At 45.6% G+C, this 22,245-nt stretch overlaps 1 protein-coding gene across 4 annotated transcripts in view; it reads left to right on the top strand.

The window, feature by feature from the left end:
• Window positions 1-22,245, top strand: part of ppp1r16a (protein phosphatase 1, regulatory subunit 16A) — a 123,029-nt gene that overhangs the window by 43,668 nt on the left and 57,116 nt on the right. For all 4 annotated transcript variants that reach the window (XM_073055183.1, XM_073055184.1, XM_073055185.1 and 1 more), the window contains 2 exons: window positions 13,077-14,150; window positions 19,431-19,501. In XM_073055183.1, the coding sequence (XP_072911284.1) occupies window positions 13,904-14,150; window positions 19,431-19,501 (318 nt within the window). In that variant the 5' untranslated portion in view covers window positions 13,077-13,903. The remainder of the gene's footprint in view (window positions 1-13,076; window positions 14,151-19,430; window positions 19,502-22,245) is intronic.

Below are 22,245 nucleotides of genomic sequence, written 5' to 3'. Positions count from 1 at the left end.
CGAGGAAGGGGAGGGAGGTGTTGGAAATGTCCACTCAGGCTGGAGGAGCAACACCTTATATTCTGTCTGGGTAGCCTCGAATCTGATGGCATGAACATCAATTTCTCGAACTTCCGGTAATGAGCCCCCCTCACCATTCACCATTCTCCATTCCCTTTTCCCTCTTTAACCTTATCTCCTTACCTGCCCATCACTTCATCACCTCCCTCTGGTGCTTCTCCCCCTTTTCTTTCTTCCATGGCCTCCTGTCCTCTCCTATTAGATTCCTCCTTCTCCAGCCCTGTACCTCTTTCACCAATCACCTCCCCAGCTCTTTACTTCTACCTGCCCCTCCACCAATCTTCATATCATCTGCAAACTCGGTAACAAAGCCATCTATTTCATCATCTAAATCTTTGATATACAGCGTAAAAAGAACCAGTCCCAGCGCCAACCCCTGTGGAACACTGCTAGTCACTGGCAGCCAACCAGAAAAGGATCCTTTTATTCTCACTCGCTGCCTCCTACCAATCAGCCAATGCTCTAAACATGTTAGTAACTTTCCTGTCATACCGTGGGCTCTTAGCTTGGTAAGCAGCCTCATGTGTGGCATCTTGATAAAGGCCTTCAGAAAATCCAAATATACAACATCCACTGCATCCCTTTTGTCTATCCTACTTGTAATCTCTTCAAGGAATTCCAACAGGTTCGTCAGGCAGGATTTTCCCTGAAGGAAACCATTCTGACTCTGTCTTATCTTATCCCATGTCACCAAGTACGCCACAACCTGACCCTTAACAATGAACTCCAACATCTTCCCAACCACTGAGGTAAGGCTAACTGGTCTATATATTCCCTTCTGCTGCCTCCCCCCTTTCTTAAAGAGTGGAGTGACATTTGCAATTTTGCGGTCCTCTGCAATTATACCAGAATCTAATGAGTCTTGAAAAATCATTACTAATGGTTCCACAATCTTTACCACTATCTCTTCAGAACCTTAAGGTGCAGTTCATCTGGTCTGAGTGACTTATGTACCCTTGGGTCTTTCAGCTTTTTGAGCGCCTTCTTCCTTGTAATAGTAACTGCATTCATTTCTCTTCCCTCACACCCTTCAACACCTGGTACACTGCTCTTGTCTTCCACAGTGAACACTCATTTAGTTCATCTGCCATCTCCTTGTCCCCTGTTGTTATTTCTCAAGCCTCATTTTCTAGTATGCCTATATCTGTTTTCATCTCTCTTTCATTTTTATATACTTAAAAAGGGTTTTTCTATCCATCTTGATATTGTTTGCTAGCTTGCTTTCAGATTTTATCTTTTCCCTCCTAATAATTTTAGTTGCTTTCTGTAGGTTTTTAAAAGCTTCCCAAATCCTCTATCTTCCCTCTAATTTTTGCTTAGTCTGTCCTCTCTTTTGCTTTTACTTTTGCTTTGACTTCCCTTGTCAGCCACGGTTGTACTATTTTGCCAATTCAGTATTTCTTTGTTCTATCCTGCACCTTCCACATTTTTCCCAAAAATCAAAGCCATTGCTGCTCTGCTGTCATCCCTGCCAGCATCCCCTTCCAATTTACTTTGGCCAACTCCTCACTCTGACCACTACGATTTCCTTTCCTTTACTCCACTGAAATACTGCTACATCAGACTTGACTTTCTCTCTATCAAATTTCGAGCTGAACTCAATCACATTGTGATCACTGCCTCTATGGGTTCTTTTACCTTAAGCTCCCTAATCGTCTCTGGTTCATTACATAACACCCAATCCAGCATAGCTGATCCTTAACAACAAGCTGCTCTTGAAAAGTCATCTTGTAGACATACAAGAAATTCACTCTCTTGAGATCCATTAACAACCCGATTTTCCCCAGTCTACCCTCATGAACTTTAAAGTGTAAGTTGATAGGTTCTTGATTGTCAAAGATTATGGGGATAAGGCAGGAGAATACATTGAGAGGGAAAATAATCAGCCATAATGGAATGGCAGAGCACACTTGATGGAACAAATGACCTAATTTTGCTCCTATGTCTATGGTCGAGTAGGGTGGGAATGAGCAAGGTCATGATGAGATGGAGAGGTGCATCCAGAGTGTATGTGAGGCAGACCAGAGAGAAGGGACTTACTCTAAACAAAGATTAGCTAAGTTTAGCTTTATTTGCCGTATGTACATCAAAACGTACAGTGAAGTGTGTCGTTTGCATCAATGACCAACACAGTTTGAGGATGTGCTGGGTGGAGCCGCAAATGTCGCCATGTTAATGCAGCAACGTAGCAAGTCTACAACTCACTAATCCTAACCCATAAGTTTTTGGAATGTGGGATGATATCAGAGCACATTCACAGAGAGAATGTACAAAACTCCTTACTGACAAGTGGTAGGAATTGAACTCCGATTGCTGGCACTATAAAGTGTTGTGTTAACCACTACACTACCATGACACCTGGTATGTTATTTTAAATAAACATAACTTTCAATGTGCCTGCACTGTTATTCTTCTGATGTGGGCAGATAAATGATAGGGTAGGTTGCACATCTGTAACTTCATAGAGATGGTAAATGTTTTTCTTATGTCACGATGACTGAGTTGTGTGTACTGTAAAGGGTGCTGAAAGCTACTGAGCACAGTCAGCATTGGTTGGAGGAATGCAGCTGATGACGACAGAGGTCAGAAGTGCTGAAACCCTCTTGCAGCTCGGCAATGATTTCCTTCTAAGGTTCAGAGTAGTGGACCCAACTGCATGGTGCCCATGTCCCTCTGCTTAGGTAATCCCTCCATTCCTGGTATGGCCTGAGGTGGCTCTTGCAAATTTCTACAGATGAACTGTGGAGAGCGTTCTAACTGGTTGCATTATTGTCTGGTGTGGAGGGGCCACTGCACAGGATTGTAAAGAGCTGCAGAAAGTTGTAAACTCAGCCAGCGCCATTATGTACGTTAGTCCCCCTAGCATCCAGAACACCTTCAAACAGCTAGCATCTGTCATTAAGGACCCCATCACCCAGGACATGTTCCCTTCTCATTACTCCTTTACTCTCTGTGTACCCATGATTGTGTCGCCACCCACAGCTATAAATTTGCTGAGGATACTACATTGATTGGCCTTACCTCAAATAATACAGAGAAGTCATCACCCTGACACGGTGGTGTCAAGATAAAAACCTCTCTCTCAATGTCACAAAAACAAAGGGGCTGGTTGTGGACTACAGGAGGAATGGAGACAGGCTAATCCCTATTGACATCAATGGATCTGGGGTTGAGAGGGTGAACAGCTTTAAGTTCCTCGGCAAAAACATCACCGAGGATCTCACTTGGTCTGTGTGGTGAAAAAGGCACAACAGCAAACACGAGGAAATCTGCAGATGCTGGAAATTCAAACAACAACACACACAAAATGCTGGTGGAACACAGCAGGCCAGGCAGCATCTATAGGGAGAAGCGCTGTCGACGTTTCTGGCCGAGACCCTTTGTCAGGACTAACCGAAAGGAAAGATAGTAAGAGATTTGAAAGTAGTGGGGGGGAGGGGGAAATGCGAAATGATAGGAGAAGACCGGAGGGGGTGGGATGAAGCTAAGAGCTGGAAAGGTGATTGGCGAAAGTGATACAGAGCTGGAGAAGGGAAAGGATCATGAGACAGGAGGCCTCAGGAGAAAGAAAGGAGGGGGGAGGGGAGCACCAGAGGGAGATGGAGAACAGGCAAACAACTAAATATGTCAGAGAAGGGGAGGAGGGGCATTAACGTAAGTTAGAGAAGTCAATGTTCATGCCATCAGGTTGGAGGCTACCCAGCCGGTATATAAGGTGTTGTTCCTCCAACCTGAGTTTGGATTCATTTTGACAATAGAGGAGGCCATGGATAGACATATCAGAATGGGAATGGGACATGGAATTAAAATGTGTGGCCACTGGGAGATCCTGCTTTTTCTGGCGGACCGAGCGTAGGTGTTCAGCGAAACGGTCTCCCAGTCTGAGTCGGGGTCAGCACCTCTTTCACCTCAGACGGTTGAAGAAGTTTGGCATGAGTTCCCAAGTCCTAAGGACTTTCTATAGGTGCACAGTTGAGAGCAGCCTGACTGGCTGCATCACTACCTGGAATGGGAGCTGGACTTGTCTCAATCACAGACCTTTGCAGAGAGTGGAGCGGACAGCCCAGCGCATCTGTAGATGGGAACTTCCCACTATTCAGGACATTTACAGAGACAGGTGTGTAAAAAGGGCCCACAGGATCATTGGGGACCCGAGTCACCCCAATCACAAACTGTTCTAACTACTACCAGAATCAGAATCATGTTTATTATCACGTGAAATTTGTTAACTTAGCAGCAACAGCTCAATGAAGTACATAATCTAGCAGAGAAAAAATAGTAATGAATAAACAAGTAAATCAATTACATATATTGAAGATACTCTGAGTGTTTTCAGAGTCCTTTTCCTCCTCCCTGATGGCAGCAGTGAGAGAGTGCATGTCCTATATGGTGAGGGCCGTATATCGTTGATGGATGCTGCCTTCATGAGCATCGCCTTTTGAAGATGCCCCTGATGGTGGGGAAACTAGTGCCCATGATGGAGCTCACTGAGTTTACAACCCTCTGAATATAGAACACTACGGCACAGTACAGACCCTTCAGCCCACAATATTGAGCTGACATTTTAACCTACTCCAAAATAAATCTGTCCCTTCCTTCCTATACAGCCCTCCAGCATTCTGTTATCAGTGTACTGTACCACCTAGCTAAAAGTTTCTTAAATATCCCTAATGCATCTATGTTTACCACCACCCCAGCAGTGCGTTCCATGCACCCACCACTCTGAGTGTTTAAAAAACACCTATGTCTGACATACCCCCTGGTATTAGCTATTTCCACCCTGGTTAGAATTCTCGGGTCGTCCACCTGATCTATGCCTTTTCTCATCTTATACACCTGCATAAGGTCACCTCACGTCTTCCTTCACTTCAAAAACTGAAGGTTTTTTTCCGATCCTGTGCATTGAAGCCTCCAGACAGACGGTGATGCTCTCCATGGTACGTCTGTAGAAAAGTGCCAGTCTTTGGTGACGTACCAAAGATACTCATGTTCCTCATTGTAAATGATTGTCAGAATTTTTCAGGTGTTTCCAAGATGCTGAGCCCATCTGTCTGGCAGGGTTTTGAAAGCTTTAATCAGGTGTATTACCCAATGATTGTAGGGAATGCGTAGAATTCCTCTCTCGAGCACTGGTTGAGTTACATGGGCAGATGAAGGTTCTTTATTCCTATACACTGGTCTGTGAGGTTGATTGTGGCCATGTCAATATGTCAGTATTGCATGAGGGCATTTCACTGATATCCCTGTTATTTTTATTTATTTATAATAATAATAATAATAATAATAATAATAATAATAATGACCATTTATAGATCACTTTTCATGCAGATAATGAAGAAGATAATCAAATTTCACAACATGTTGGTGATATTAAACCTGATCTGAATCTGATTTGGATTCTGAAAGTGCTTTAGAATGGGATAAAAGTATAAACATGAAAATAAAAGACAAAATGATGTTAGTTAAAGCAAGGTTAAATAAATAGTTTTTGAACTGGTATTTAAAAGTGTCAACTGAGTTTGTGTCCCTTATACTTTTAGGTATTATGAGCGGTGACCTAAATGAAACCTATTGAACAGTGAAAAGCCTTGATAGAGTAGATGTGGAGAAGATATTTCCTATGGTGGGAGAGTCTAAGACCAGCGGACACAGCCTCAGAGTAGAGGGGTGTCCTTTTAGAACAGAAATGAGGAATTTCTTTAGACAGAGAGTGGTGAATCTGTGGAATTCTTTGTCACAGGCAGCTGTGGAGGCCAAGTCATAGTTAAGGCAGAGGTTGATATTTATTGGTCAGGTCATGAAGGGATATGGGAAAAAGCAGGAGACTGGGGCCGAGAGGAAAATTGGATCAGCCATGATGAAATGGGAGAGCAGACCTGATGGGCCAAATGGCCTGATTCTGCTCCTATATCTTATGCTGTTATGGTATTTAATTCTGTACTTAAGGAGTTTAGTTCAGAAAAGCTGACCTGCCATTATCTGGACTGATAGAAGGGTATGATGATATGAGAGTCATGGAGCAATCAGTAAAGCAGTACAGTGTTGTGCAAAAATATCCTTGACAGAAAATCCTACAAAAGGTTGTGGATGCAGTCCAGTTCATTACGGGTAAAGCCCTCACACCATTGAGCACATCTACATAGAACGTTGTTGCCGGAAAGCAGCATCCATCATCAAGGACCCCTGATACCCAGGTCATACTCTCGTGTCACTGCTACCATTAGGAAGGAGGTACAGGAACCTCAGGACTCACAGCACCAGGTTGAGGGACAGGCATAGCTCAAATACCATCTATAAGTTTGCTGATGATACAACCATTGTTGGTAGAATCTCAGGTGGTGACGAGGGGGTGTACAGGAGTGAGATATATCAGCTAGTGGACTGCTGCCGCAGCAACAACCTGGCACTCAACATCAGTAAGATGAGCAAGCTGATTGTGGACTTCAGGAAGGGTAAGACAAAGGAACACATACCAGTCCTCATAGAGGGATCAGAAGTGGAGAGAGTGAGCAATTTCAAGTTTCTGGGCGTCAAGATTTCTGAGGATCTAACCTGGTCCCAACATATCGATGCAGTTATAAAGAAGGGAAAACAGCAGCTATACTTCATTAGGAGTCTGAAGAGATTTGGTATGTCAACAAATACACTCAAAAACTTCTATAGATGTACTGTAGAATTCTGACAGGCTGCATCACTGACTGGTATGGAGGGGCTACTGCACAGGACCGAAAGAAGCTGCAGAGGGTTGTTAACTTTAGTCAGCTCCATCTTGGGACTAGCCTACAAAGTACCCAGGACACCTTCAAGGAGCGGTGTCTCAGAAAGGCAGTGTTCATTATTAAGGACCTCCAGCACCCAGGGCATAGCTCTTTTCTCACTGTTACCATTAGGTAGGAGGTACAGAAGCCTGAAGACACACACTCAGCGATTCAGGAACAGCTTCTTCCCCTCTGCCATCCGATTCCTAAATGGACTTTGAACCCATGAACACTACCTCACTTTTTAAATATATATTATTTCTGCTTTTTGCATGATTTTTAATCTATTCAATATATGTATACTGTAATTGATTAATTTATTATTATTATTATTTTATTTTGTTTTTTTTTTCTTCTTTAGAAAACATACAGCGCAATACAGGCCCTTCGGCCCACAGAGCTGTGCTGAACACGTCTCTACCTTAGAACTACCTAGGCTCTTCCCATAGCCCTCTATTTTTCTAAGCTCCATGTATCCATCCAGGAGCCTCTTAAAAGACCCTATCGTTTCCACCTCCACCACCGCCGCCGGCAGCCCATTCCACGCACTCACCACTCTCTGCATAAAAAACTTACCCCTGACATCTCCTCTGTACCTACTTCTAAGCACCTTAAAACTATGCGCTCTCGTGCTAGCCAATTTAGCCCTGGGGAAAAGCCTCTGATTATCCACACGATCAATGCCTCTCATTATCTTGTACACCCCTATCAAGTCACCTCTCATCCTCCGTCGCTCCAAAGAGAAAAGACCAAGTTCACTCAACTTATAAGGCATGCTCCCCAATCCAGGCAACATCCTTGTAAATCTCTGGCACCTGGGAGGCAAACTAGCATCTGCGTTTCTTTCCTGCATCCACAGAATTGCCTATCTGACCCCCTAACTATAGAGTCCCCTATCACTGCTGCCTTCCTCTTCCTTTCCTTACCCATCTGAGCCACAGGGCCAGACTCTGTACCAGAGGCACGACTGCTGTTGCTTCCCCCAGGTAGGCCATTCCCCCCACCCCAACAGTACTCAAGCAGGAATACTTATTGTTAAGGGGAACAGCCTCTGAAGTACTCTCTAGTGCCTGATCTTGCCCTTCCCTCTCCTGACTGTTATCCACTTCTCTCTCCTGTGGTCCCGGATTGACTAGCTGCCTTTAGCTCCTCCCTATCACCTCCTCACTCTCCCTGTCTGGACCAAGGTCATTGAGCTGCAGCTCCAGTTCCCTAACGCGGTGTCAAAGGAGCTGCAGCTCGACGCACCTGGTACAGATGTGGTCATACAGGAAACCGGGAGTCCCCAAGAGTTCCCACATCTGACACCGAGCACAGAAAACCAGCCTCACACACGTACTCTCTGTCGTTATTTTAAACAGATAACCTACCTGGCCTTGACCCTTTCCCGCCAAAGCCCCATTGAGCCAAATTACAAGGTGCCAGGAAAGAGCTCAAGAATAAAATTAGGAGAGCCAGAAGGGGCCAGGCAAAGGCCTTGGCGAGCAGGATGTAGGAAAACCCCAAGGCATTCTACAAATATGTGAAGAGCAAGAGATGAGCTGTGTGAGGCTTAGACCAATCAGGAGCCAAAGTGGAAATGAGTATGGAGGTAGTGGAGGTATTTAATGAATACTTTGCTGCAGTATTCACTACGGAAAAGGACCTCAGCAATTGTGGGGATAACTTATAGCGGACTGAAACACTTGAGCATATAGACATTAAGAAAGAAGATGTGCTGGAGCTTTTAAAACATATTTATTGTGAGATAAGTTACTGGCACCGGATGAGATATACCCCAGGCTACTGTGAAAAGTGAGGGAGGAGATTACCGAGTCTCTGGTGATGATCTTTGCATCATCAACAGGAATAGGAGAAGTACCAGATGATCGGAAGGTTGTTCACTTGTACAAGAAAGGGAGTAGAGATAACCCAGGAAATTATAGACCAGTGAGTCTTACTTCAGTGGTGGGCAAGTTGTTGAAGACGGTCCTGAGAAGCAGGATTTGTGAGCATTTGGAGAGACATAATCTGATTGGGAATAGTCAGCATGGCTTTGTCAAGAGCAGGTTGTGCCTTATGAGCCTGATTGAATTCTTTGAGGATGTAACAAAGCACATTGATGAAGGTAGAGCAGTGGATGTAGTGTATATGGATTTCAGTAAGGCATTTGGTAAGATACCCCATGCAAGGCTTATTGAGAAAGTAAGGAGGCCTGGGATCCAAGGAGACCTTGCTTTGTGGATCCAGAATTGGCTTGCCCACAGAAGGCAAAGGGTGGTTGTTGATGGTTTGTATTTTGCATAGAAGTCAGTAACCAGTGGTGTTCCGCAGGGATCTGTTCTGGGACCGCTCCTCTTTGTGATTTTTATAAATGACCTGGATGAGGAAGTACAAAGGTGGGTTAGTAAGTTTGCTGATGACACTAAAGTTAGTGGTGTTGTGGATAGTCTGAAGGGTTGTCAGAGGTTACAGTGGGAATCGATAGGATGCAAAACTTGGCTGAAAAGTGGAAGATAGAGATCAACCCAAATAAGTGTAAAGTGGTTCATTTCGGTAGGTCCAATGTGAAGACAGGATATAATATTAATGATAAGACTCATGGCAGTCTGGAGGATCAGCGAGATCTTGGGGTCCGTGTCTATATGACATTCAAAGCTGCTGCTCAGGTTGACATAGAAAACCTACAGCACAATACAGACCCTTTGGCCCACAAAGCTGTGCCGAACATGTCCCTACTATAGAAATCACCGACGGTTACCCATTGCCCTTTATTTTCCTAAGCTCCAGGAGTCTCTTAAAAAACCCAATCGTATCCGCCTCCCCCACCATTGCCTGCAGCCCATTCCACGCACTTACCCGACATCTCCTCTGCACCTACTTCCAAACACCTTAAAACTGTGCCCTCTCATAATAGCCATTTCAGCACTAACTATCCACACAATCAATGCCTCTTATCATCTTATACACCTCTATCAGGTCACCTCTCATCCTCCGTCACTCCAAGGAAGTAAGGCTGAGTTCACTCAACCCATTCTCACAAGGCATGCTCCCCAATCCCCAATCCAGGCAACATCCTTGTAAATCTCCTCTGCACCCTTTCTATGGTTTCCACATGCGTCCTGTAGTGAGGTGACTAGAACTGAGCACAGTACTCCAAGTGGGGTCTGACCAAGGTCCTATATAACTGCAACATTACCTTTCGGCTCCTAAACTCAGTCCCGCGGTGGATGAAGGCCAAGGCACCGTATGCCTTCTTAACCACTGAGTCAACCTGTGCAGCAGCTTTGAGTGTCCTATGGACTCGGACCCCAAGATCCCTCCGATCCTCCACACTGCCAAGAGTTTTACCATTAATACTATATTCTGCCATCATATTTGACCTACCAAAATGAGCTACCTCACACTTATCTGGGTTGGAATCCATCTGTCACTTCTCAGCCCAATTTTGCATCCTATCAATGTCCTGCTGTAACCTCTGACAGCCCTCCACACTATCCACAACACCTCCAACCTTTGTGTCATCAGCAAACTTACTAACCCATCCCTCCACTTCCTCATCCAGGTCATTTATAAAAATCATGAAGAGTAGGGGTCCCAGAACAGTTCCCTGAGGCACACCACTGGTCACCGACCTCCATGCAGAATATGACCCCTCTACAACAACTCTTTGCCTTCTGTGGGCAATCCAGTTCTGGATCATCTAAGTAATGTCCCTTTGGATCCCATGCCTCCCTACTTTCTCAATAAGCGTTGCATGGGGTACCCTATTAAATGCCTTACTGAAATCCATAGACACTACATCTACTGCTCTACCTTCATCAATGTGTTTAGTCATATCCTCAAAAAATTCAATCAGGCTTGTAATGCACAACCTGCCCTTGACAAAGCAATGCTGACTATTCCTAATCATATTATGCCTCTCCAAATGTTCAGCAATCTCCTCCCTCACCTCCCACAGTAGCCTAGGGTATATCTCATCCGGTCCCGGCGACTTATCCAACTTGATGCTTTCCAAAAGCTCCAGCACATCCTCATCCTTAATATCTTTTCAGTCTGCTGTAAGTCATCCCTACAATTGCCAAGATCCTTTTTCGTAGTGAATACTGAATTAAAGTATTCATTAAGTACCTCTGTTATTTCCTCCGGTTCTGTACACACTGGCCTTCATCATCCTTGGGATTGAGTTCAAGAGCCATGAAGTAATGCTACAACTATATCAGACCTTAGGTAGACCCCACTTGGAGTAGTGTGTTCAGTTCTGCTCACCTGATTACAGTAAGGATGTGGATGCTATAGAGAGAGTGCAGAGGAGACTTACAAGGAGGTTGCCTGGATTGGAGAGGGTGCCATATGAGAATAGGTTGAGTGAACTTGGCATTTTCTTCTTGGAGCGATGGAGGATGAGAGGTGACCTGATTGAGGTGTATAAAATGATGAGAGGCATTGATCGCGTGGCTAGTCAGAGGCTTTTTCCCAGGGCTGAAATGGCTAACATGAGGGGCACAGTTTTAAGGTGCTGGGAAGTAGGTATAAGGGGGAAGTCAGAGGTAAGTTTTTCACGCAGAGAGTGGTGGGTGTGTGGAATGAGCTGCCAGCGATGTGAGTAGAGGTGGATACAATAGGGTCTTTTAAGAGCCTCTTCAATAGGTACATGGAACTTAGAAAAAAAGAATGCTGTGCAGTAGGGAAATTCTAGACAGTTTCTAGAGTAGGTTACATGGTCGGCACAACATTGTGGGCCAAAGGGCCTGTAATGTGCTGTAGATTTCTATTTCATTGTATTTTTCAAAGTTAATTATAGGGAAGATATCAACAAAATAGAGAGAGTACAGAGAAGATTTACTAGAATGTTACCTGGGTTTCAGCACCTAAGTTACAGGGAAAGGCTGAACAAGTTAGGTCTTTATTCTTTGGACCGTAGAAGGTTGAGGGGGGACTTGATAGAGGAATTTAAAATAATGAGGGGGATAGATAGAGTTGATGTTGATAGGCTTTTTCCATTGAGAGTAGGGGAGATTCAAACAAGAAGACATGATTTGAGAGTTAGGGGGCAAAAGTTTAAGGATAACACGAGGGGGAATTTCTTTACTCAGAGAGTGGTAGCTGTGTGGAACGAGCTTCCAGTAGAAGTGGTAGAGGCAGGTTCGGTATTGTCATTTAAAGAAAAATTGGATAGGTACATGGACAGGAAAGGAATGGAGGGTTATGGGCTGAGTGCGGGCCAGTGGGACTAGGTGAGTGTAAGTGTCGGCACGGACTAGAAGGGCCGAGATGGCCTATTTCCGTGCTGTAATTGTTTTATGGTTATATAACCTAATGTTTAAAATGATGATTGCTTAGCGGTGTGAACGGAGTACCAGCTTCTCGTTGACAAGGTAATCCACATCAGACAGTCTGCTGGAGGAACACACTGGGTCGACATCCTTTCTGGGAGGAAAGTGACTGTTGGCATTCTGTCTCAGCATTTTCTCTGATAAGCAGGCATCATATTTAAACCCAAAACGTCACCCGTTCCATTCCTTCCCTTCCCACAGACGTTGCTGGACCTGCTCAGTTCCTCTAGCAGATTGTTATTTGCTCCAGATTCCAGCATCTGCCATCTCTGTATCTTCACACAATACACAAGGAGTGCACAACTTTAAACCCAGAGAGGTGTTATAGCAAAATGGAATAAAGCAGGAATGTTCAAAGTAAATTCATAATCAAAGTACGTATACATCACCAGTAAATCCAAGAAACACAGTAGAATCAATGAAAGACCGCACACACCAGGACTGACAAACAGCCAATAACAAACTGTGCAAGTACAAAATAGAAAAAAATAATAATAATAATATTGAATAAATAAGCAATAAATATCAAGAACAATTCTGATATCTCTCCTCTCGTTAAGGATGTTTTAGATATCTCTGAATCTGTGGAATTCATGTGTCACAGGCAGCAGTGGAGGCCAAGTCATTGGGTATATTTAAAGAGACTGTTGATAGGTTTTTGATTAATAGGGGCATCAAAGGTTACAGGAAGAAGTCAAGGGAATAGGGTTGAGAGGCATAATAATCAGCCGTGATGGAATGGTGGGGAAGACTCAATGGGCTGAATGGCCTGATTCTGCTCCAATATCTTATGGTCTTAATAGTTGAGGTCAGTGAGTTGGGTGATGTTAGAGAAGGTGCAGCACTGAAAGGGTTAAGTCCGAACCACTCTAACTCCAATACTTGCAAGCAATGCATGTTGCATAATAGTCTTTATTGACAGCTTTCTCTCTCCTTTTTTCAGCATCAAAACATCACCGGGAAGCGTGAACACCAGCATATGGGGTAACAGCTTCAGTCTTACGTAAAGGACCAACACTGCGTTAATCAGCAGACAGAGGAGGCGACAAGTGCCAGGATCTCCTGCGCTGCAATTGGGTCAGGGCACTTACTCTGAGGGAAGAGATCTTTACAGGGCACAGGCTCCCTTATAGCTGTCAGAAATACATTTGCAAAGAAAGTTAGCAACTGTCTGAGAGCACACCACAGGACAAATTTGCTTTGAGATTATCCATTCAGGGCGTCCTGCACAGTAGAGTCCACCATGGAGAGGAGACTTAGTGTGACAGGGGAATAAACTTCTAATGCTGTCTGCTGGGCTTCAGGGGTGCTGACTGGAGTCTCCTCTCCAGCTGCTACACGTTCCCACCATCATCGACCTCTCTGCCCTTTTGAGAATGGTATCCCAACAAGCAAGTAGCAGAGGAGGACTCACCGTGTCCGGCTAATGTCTCACCTCCCATGGTGGCAGCAGCAATGCTCATTGTCTCTCTGCACTCACCCTTGGCTGCTGTGTTGCAATTGAAGAAACAATCAGCCCTTGAATTCCTTCTCTCCATTCAGTCGTAACCTCCTAGCGCACAGACTGAGAGGGTGGGGAAATGGTTCCATATCCAACCACAGCTTGAAAGGTAGCAATCCCTGGGATATGTGACGACAGCAAGCATCCGTCCTCCAGGATCTACCACAGTGAGAGGAGCCCATTTCTCACCTCAGAAGTATACTCTATATCACTGCCAGCCCCTTCTGCCCGGAGCAGGAGCTGGGTAGGGAAGTGAGAGGTGCCCAACCATGGCAGAGCACAACGAGCTGATGGCAGAGCTGCCACTGGTTGGCCAGATGACCACGCAAGAGCGGCTCAAGCATGCCCACAAGAGACGCATGCAGCAGCTGAAGAAGTGGGCACAGTTCGAGAAGGAAGCCCGGGACAAAGAAGCCAAGTCTGAGAAGAGGAGCAACAAGAGGGCTCCGAGAAGGATCTGTTTCCCTGACAACATCAGGTTGCTGGAGGCCGCTTCTCGCAATGACGTCGAGGAAGGTAATGACCGCTCCTGGGTACAGTATGTGGGATTTTGGAAGGATTAGACTATAGATCATAGAACACTGCAGCAGGTCCTTCAGTCCACGATGTTGTGCTGACCTTTTCACCTACTGCAGGATCAATCTAACCATTTTCTCCTACATAGCCCATTGCTTTTCTATAATGCCCTCTTGTGTTAGCCATTTCTGCCCTGGGAAAAAGTCTCCAGCTGTCCACTCAGTCTTTGCCTCTTATCATCTTGTACACCTCTAGCAAGTCACCTCTCATCCTCCAAAGAGAAAATCCTTATCTCACTAAATCTATCCTTATAAGATATGCTTTCTAATCCAGGCAGCATCCTGGTAAATCTCCTCCACAGCCTCTCCGAAGCCTCCACATCCTTCCTATAGAAGATGACCAGAGCTGAACACACTATTCAATGTGTGGTCTAACCAAGGTTTTCTACACCTGCAACATTACCTCATAGCTCTTGAACTCAATCTTCAACAGATGAAAGCCAACACACTATACACCTACTTAACCACCCTATTAGCTTGCACAACAATTTTGAGGGATCTATGGGACATGAACCCTAAGATCCCTCTGTTCCTCCACTCTGCTAAGAATCCTACCATTAACCCTGTACTATCTTCTGGTCTGATTTTCCGTAGTCAATCACTTCACACTTTTCCAGGTTGAACTCCATCTGCCACTTCTCAGCCCATCTCTGTATCCCATTGTAAACTATATCTGCACTATCCACATTGCAGTGGGGTCCCACTGCAGGGTAACTGAAGGCATCTTCACTGAGAAAGGGCTCTTGTTTGTACTGTGGGTGTGGGAAGGAGATCAACTCCACACTACAGGACCCAACTGAGCTTAAGGTGCAAGGTGTGGGGAATCTGAAGTGGAAAATACTGGAAATCCAAGGCAGGCTGGACAGCATCTGCGAGGAGAAGAGCAGAATTTCAGCTCAGGATCATCAATAACTCAACATAGGGGACTTGAGCTCTGATGAAGTGTCTTCGCATGAAACATCAACTGTTTGTTCATTTCCATAGATGCTGCCTGGCCTGCTGAGTTCTATGTGTATTGCCATAGGGGCATTTATTCCATCTGTCAGATCCGTATTGCTTCTGACAATCTGTCCAACACTGGGTACGAGCACTGCTGTTCAAATAGTCAAATGCACACTGAGACTGACCCTTTGGCCCATCTGGTCCATGCTGATCGAGATGCCCACTAAGCTGGTTGTATTTGTCAGCTTGATGCATCTTTATTTTTATTATTTAGCATACGACATGGAACAGACCCTTCCAGCCCAATGAGCCATGCCACCCAGCAACCCACTTATTTAACTCTAACCTCATCATGGGACTATTTACAATGACCAATTAACCTACTAACCAGCACATCTCTGAACTGTGGGAGGAAACTGACACAGTGTCATTGAGAAGGTACACACCGCTTACAGATGGTGGCGGAATTGAACACTGAATTCCAGAACATCAGGAGCTGTAAAAATGTCACGCATTCGTGCTGCCCACTACCCTATGCATACATCTTCTGGGTGCCCACTACCTTGTGCATACATCCTCTGGATGCCCACTATCATATCCATACGTCCTCTGGATGCCCACTACCCTATGCATACATCCTCTGGGTGCCCACTACCTTGTGCATACATCCTCTGGATGCCCACTATCATATCCATACGTCTTCTGGGTGCCCACTACTATATCCATAGGTCCTCTGGGTGCCCACTATCATATCCATATGTCCTCTGCGTGCCCACTACCATATCCATACGTCCTCTGGGTGCCCACTACCCTGTGCATACATCCTCTGGGTGCCCACTACCATATCCATATGTCCTCTGGGTGCCCACTATCATATCCATACGTCCTCTGGGTGCCCACTACCGTATCCATATGTCCTCTGCGTGCCCACTACCATATCCATACATCCTCTGGGTGCCAACTACCATATCCATACATCCTCTGGGTGCCCACTATCATATCCATATGTCCTCTGGGTGCCCACTACCCTGTGCATACATCCTCTGGGTGCCCACTATCATATCCATACGTCCTCTGGGTGCCCACTACTATATCCATATGTCCTCTGCGTGCCCACTACCATATCCATACATCCTCTGGGTGCCCACTACCATATCCATACATCCTCTGGGTGACCACTATCATATCCATATATCCTCTGGGTGCCCACTACCATATCCATATGTCCTCTGGGTGCCCACTATCATATCCATACATCCTCTGGGTGCCCACTACCATATCCATATGTCCTCTGGGTGCCCACTACCCTGTGCATACATCCTCTGGATGCCCACTACCATATCCATATGTCCTCTGCGTGCCCACTACCATATCCATACATCCTCTGCGTGCCCACTACCATATCCATATGTCCTCTGGGTGCCCACTACCCTGTGCATACATCCTCTGGGTGCCCACTATCATATCCATATGTCCTCTGGGTGCCCACTACCCTGTGCATACATCCTCTGGGTGCCCACTATCATATCCATATGTCCTCTGGGTGCCCACTACCCTGTGCATACATCCTCTGGGTGCCCACTATCATATCCATACGTCCTCTGGGTGCCCACTACTATATCCATATGTCCTCTGGGTGCCCACTATCATATCCATACATCCTCTGGGTGCCCACTACCATATCCATATATCCTCTGGGTGCCCACTACCCTGTGCATACATCCTCTGGGTGCCCACTATCATATCCATACGTCCTCTGGGTGCCCACTACCATATCCATATGTCCTCTGGGTGCCCACTATCATATCCATATGTCCTCTGGATGCCCACTACCCTGTGCATACATCCTCTGGGTGCCCACTACCATATCCATATGTCCTCTGCGTGCCCACTACCATATCCATATGTCCTCTGGGTGCCCACTACCCTGTGCATACATCCTCTGGGTGCCCACTACCATATCCATACATCCTCTGGGTGCCCACTACCATATCCATATATCCTCTGGGTGCCCACTACCCTATGCATACATCCTCTGGGTGCCCACTACCATATCCATATATCCTCTGGGTGCCCACTACCATATCCATATATCCTCTGGGTGCCCACTACCCTGTGCATATATCCTCTGGGTGCCCACTATCATATCCATATATCCTCTGGGTGCCCACTACCCTATGCATACATCCTCTGGGTGCCCACTACCATATCCATATAATCCTCTGGGTGCCCACTATCATATCCATATATCCTCTGAGTGCCCACTACCCTATGCATACATCCTCTGGGTGCCCACTACCATATCCATATATCCTCTGGGTGCCCACTATCATATCCATATGTCCTCTGGGTGCCCAGTACCATATCCATATGTCCTCTGGGTGCCCACTACCATATCCATATATCCTCTGGGTGCCCACTACCCTGTGCATACATCCTCTGGGTGCCCACTACCATATCCATACGTCCTCTGGGTGCTCACTATCATATCCATATGTCCTCTGGGTGCCCACTACCATATCCATACGTCCTCTGGGTGCCCACTACCCTGTGCATACATCCTCTGGGTGCCCACTACCATATCCATACGTCCTCTGGGTGCCCACTACCCTGTGCATACATCCTCTGGGTGCCCACTACCATATCCATATGTCCTCTGGGTGCCCACTACCCTGTGCATACATCCTCTGGGTGCCCACTACCATATCCATATGTCCTCTGGGTGCCCACTATCATATCCATACGTCCTTTGGGTGCCCACTATCATATGCATATGTCCTCTGGGTGCCCACTATCATATCCATACGTCCTCTGGGTGCCCACTACCATATTCATATGTCCTCTGGGTGCCCACTTCCATATCCATATGTCCTCTGGGTGCCCACTACTATATCCATACATCCTCTGGGTGCCCACTACCATATCCATTTGTCCTCTGGGTGCCCACTACCATATCCATATGTCCTCTGGGTGCCCACTACCATATCCATACATCCTCTGGGTGCCCATTACCATATCCATATGTCCTCTGGGTGCCCACTACCATATCCATATGTCCTCTGGGTGCCCACTACCTTGTGCATATAATGAAGAAGTTGCCCCTCATGTTCCTTTACAAGTCTTTTCCCTTTCACCTTAAAGCTTTGCCCGCTGCTGTTTGATTCTCCAACCTTGGAGGAAAAGATTGACTATATTCCCCTTATCTCTGCACCTTATGATTCTGGACACCTCTATTTGGTCACCCCTCAGTCTCCTGCGCTCAAAGGATAACACCGAGCCTGTTTGATCTCTCCCTTTAACTTTCCCTGCACTCTTTCCAGCTTAATAATGTTCTTCCTATAACAGGGTGACCAAAACTGCACACAGTACTTCAACTGCAGCCTCACCAACGTCTTGTATCTTTGCAGAAATAATGCCACAACTCCTATACTCAATGCCCTGACTGAAGGCCAACATGTCTTCAAGTGCTGTTTAAATCTGGTGAAGGTTCCTTCATCTCCCTCTATACTCTTCTATCACACACTCCTGGAGTCTGACACAGAGTGAAACTCCCTCCACACCGTCCCATCACACACTCCCGGGGTCAGACACAGAGTGAAACTCCCTCCACACTGTCCCATCACACACTCCCGGGGTCAGACACAGAGTGAAACTCCCTCCACACTGTCCCATCACACACTCCCGGAGTCAGACACAGAGTGACACTCCCTCCACACCGTCCCATCACACACTCCCGGGGTCAGACACAGAGTGAAACTCCCTCCACACTGTCCCATCACACACTCCCGGGGTCAGACACAGAGTGAAACTCCCTCCACACCGTCCCATCACACACTCCCGGGGTCAGACACAGAGTGACACTCCCTCCACACCGTCCCATCACACACTCCCGGGGTCAGACACAGAGTGAAACTCCCTCCACACTGTCCCATCACACACTCCCGGGGTCAGACACAGAGTGACACTCCCTCCACACCGTCCCATCACACACTCCCGGGGTCAGACACAGAGTGAAACTCCCTCCACACTGTCCCATCACACACTCCCGGGGTCAGACACAGAGTGAAACTCCCTCCACACTGTCCCATCACACACTCCCGGGGTCAGACACAGAGTGAAACTCCCTCCAGACCCTCCCATCACAAACTCCCGAGGTCAGTTACAGAGTGAAGGGAACTTCACTCTCTGTCTGACCCATGTGACCCCCTGTCCCTAGCATTATCAGACTGTCTGAATCACTTCTGAACCTTGATGCATGATTTTTTGTCTTCTCTTTCAGTTCAGCAGTTATTGCGGGATGGTATATGCCCAGACCTGTACAATGAAGATGGTTTGACTGCACTGCATCAGGTGTGTTTGAGTCTTTGGCTAATGTATCTGGCAGGGTCCTCTCTTCGACTGACTACCAAAGTTTTCAATCTTCTGCCATTATAGAGAACAGCAGCAGGAATTCAGTTGGTGATTCATTCATAAAGTGCAGTGGATTCCGTTTAATTGGGACACTTTGGGACCAGAACATTCTGCCCCAATTAGCTGAAGTTTCATGGAAATAGTTGAAAAGGTATAAAAGAGACAAACTGCCATTTAACTGGGTGACAAATTATATATTTAAATGAGATACAGAACAAATTCAAACAATATCTACAGTATTATAAAACTGTGTATTACTTCCAGATAGTTATCCTTGGAGGATTTTATCCATGCACATTCTTTTCATTGACTGAGCACAGGTACCTAGTGTAGATAATGGACTACCTTCATACAATCGTTTTGACGACTGCATCCTCCAAATCCTCATTTCATTCAAACATTTAAGATATTTTCGACTTCTTCGTAATTCCTTATGTAGCAAAATACTTTCATTTTCATTCCCGGCCGTTTCTGGCATCACAAAGCCTGAATAGTTGGAACCGTGGTGAGCAAAACAGTTCTGAATTGTCTTACTGCTTATTTTTCAACTATCAGTGACAAAAATCACTGATTTTTGAACACAAACACACACAACTGATTCTATTTAAAAACTGTTAATACTAAACACAGCGTAGTGTCTAACGGTTACACCGGTTCACATGACTGATGCTAGTTAGAAACTGTTCAGCAACAGTCTGCAGTCCCAGTTAGGAAGCATAGTGTCCCATAGGAACTAAGAGAATTTGGTTATTAATTAATTAGTTATTATCTTAATAATTTATTGCTGTTTAAGAGTTATCTCAAACAAATGGCTGCCCCAGTTATTCAAAATCCACTGTGCTGGAACCTTATTAAATGACATGGGAGAAGGAAGCTGCACTGTCCATGTCTGGTTGGACCTCCTGATTAGTTGTCACAGACTTACTCGTGTTTCCTTTCTGATAGTGTGCTGGGGGAGAAGGGAACGATGTGGTCAGTTATACAGCTTGGAACAGGTCCTGCGGCCCAACTGCTCCACACCTGACCAAATGCCCGTCTCTGCCTGTCCCAATTGCCTATAGCTGGCCATATCCCGCTCAATTTTTCCTGACACGTACCTGTCAAACTACTTTTAAATTGTATCACTTCCTCTGGCAGCTTGTCCAGAAAGAACCACCTTCTGTGCAGACAAAACTGCCTCTTTTGTCCCATTTATGAACATAAGAAATGGGTTGGGGTTGGCCATTGGCCATCAAGCCAGCTCCACAGTTCAGTAAGATCATGGCTGATCTGGTTGTGGACTCAGCTCCATCTACTGCCTGCCTTTTCCCCATAACCTCTGTTTTGCAAAAATCTATCGAACTTTCTTAAATATATTTAATGAGATGTTGTAACGTCTACTGGTTCCCTGGGCAGAGAAATACACAGATTCACTACTCTCTGGGAAAAGCAGTTTCTCCTAATCTCCATTCTAAATCTGTTCCCTTAAATCTTGAGAATGTCTTCCCAAGTTCCAGTCTCATCTACCTGTGGAAACAACTTTCCTGCCTCTATATTATCATTCACTTTCATATTTTATGTCTCTATGAGATTGTCTCTCGTTCTTCTGAATTCCCAGTACAGAACGTCCATAGAAATTCGTAGCTGAAGAATTGGAGTGGGGGGGCAGGGATTCATGTTTCTGGATCATTGGGACCTCTTCGGGGGCAGGTGGGACCTGTACAAAAGGGACAGGTTGCACTTCAATCTAAGGGGGACCAATATTCTTGTGGACAGGTTTAGTAGAGCTGTTGGGAGTGGTTTAAACAAATATGGCAGGGGGATGGGAACCAGTATGATAGAGCTGAGGCTAAGCCAGCAGGTTTACAAGTAGATGATGTGTAATGAATGTAAGGAAGAACAAGCCAATGACTGGGTACAACTGCAGAGAGAGCAAAGAATTAAGTTCTATCACAGAGGCAAAATTCATAAGGGCAAAGAATGCAGGACTGAAGATACTGTATTTAAATGTGCATAGCATTCAGGATAATGTGGACGGAATCATGGCGCAATTAAAGATTGGTCGGTATGACATTGTGGGCTGAGTCATGGCTGAAAGAAGGTCATAGCTGAGACTTCAACATCAAAGGATACACTTTGTATCAAAAGAACAAATAGGAAGGCGAAGGCGGTGGTGTGGCTCTGTTGGTAAGAGATGGAATTACATCTTTAGAAAGAGGTCAGAGAATGTTGAATCTTTGTGGGTGGAGTTAAGAAACTGCAAGGGTGAAAATAAACATTATGGGAATCATATATAGGCCTCCAAATAGTAGCCAAGATGTGGGGTTGAGATTGCAAAGGGAGCTGGAAAACTCATGTTATAAGGGTAATGACGCAATTGTAATGGGGGACTTCAATATGCAAGGGAATTGGGAAAATCAGGTTGGCATCGGATCATGCGAGGAAATTTGTTGAATGCCTACGAGATGGCTTTTTAGAGCAGCTTGTGCTTGAGCCCACTCAGGGAAAGGCCATCTTAGATTGGATGTTGTGCAATAACCGAGATCTTATCAGAGGGCTTAATGTAAAGGAACCCTTCGGAGGCAGTGATTGAATTCATACTGCAGTTTGAGAGGGAGAAGCAGAAGACAGATGTATCAGTATCGCAATGTAATGTGTATCGTAAAGGGAATTACAGAGGTATGAGAGAGGAGCTTGACCAGGTG

This window comes from Hemitrygon akajei, chromosome 8 (genome assembly GCF_048418815.1).
Source record: "Hemitrygon akajei chromosome 8, sHemAka1.3, whole genome shotgun sequence".
NCBI classification, from domain to species: Eukaryota; Metazoa; Chordata; class Chondrichthyes; order Myliobatiformes; family Dasyatidae; genus Hemitrygon; species Hemitrygon akajei.
The sequence above is the reverse complement of the archived record's forward strand: the minus strand, read 5'-3'. Positions and strand labels throughout refer to the sequence as shown.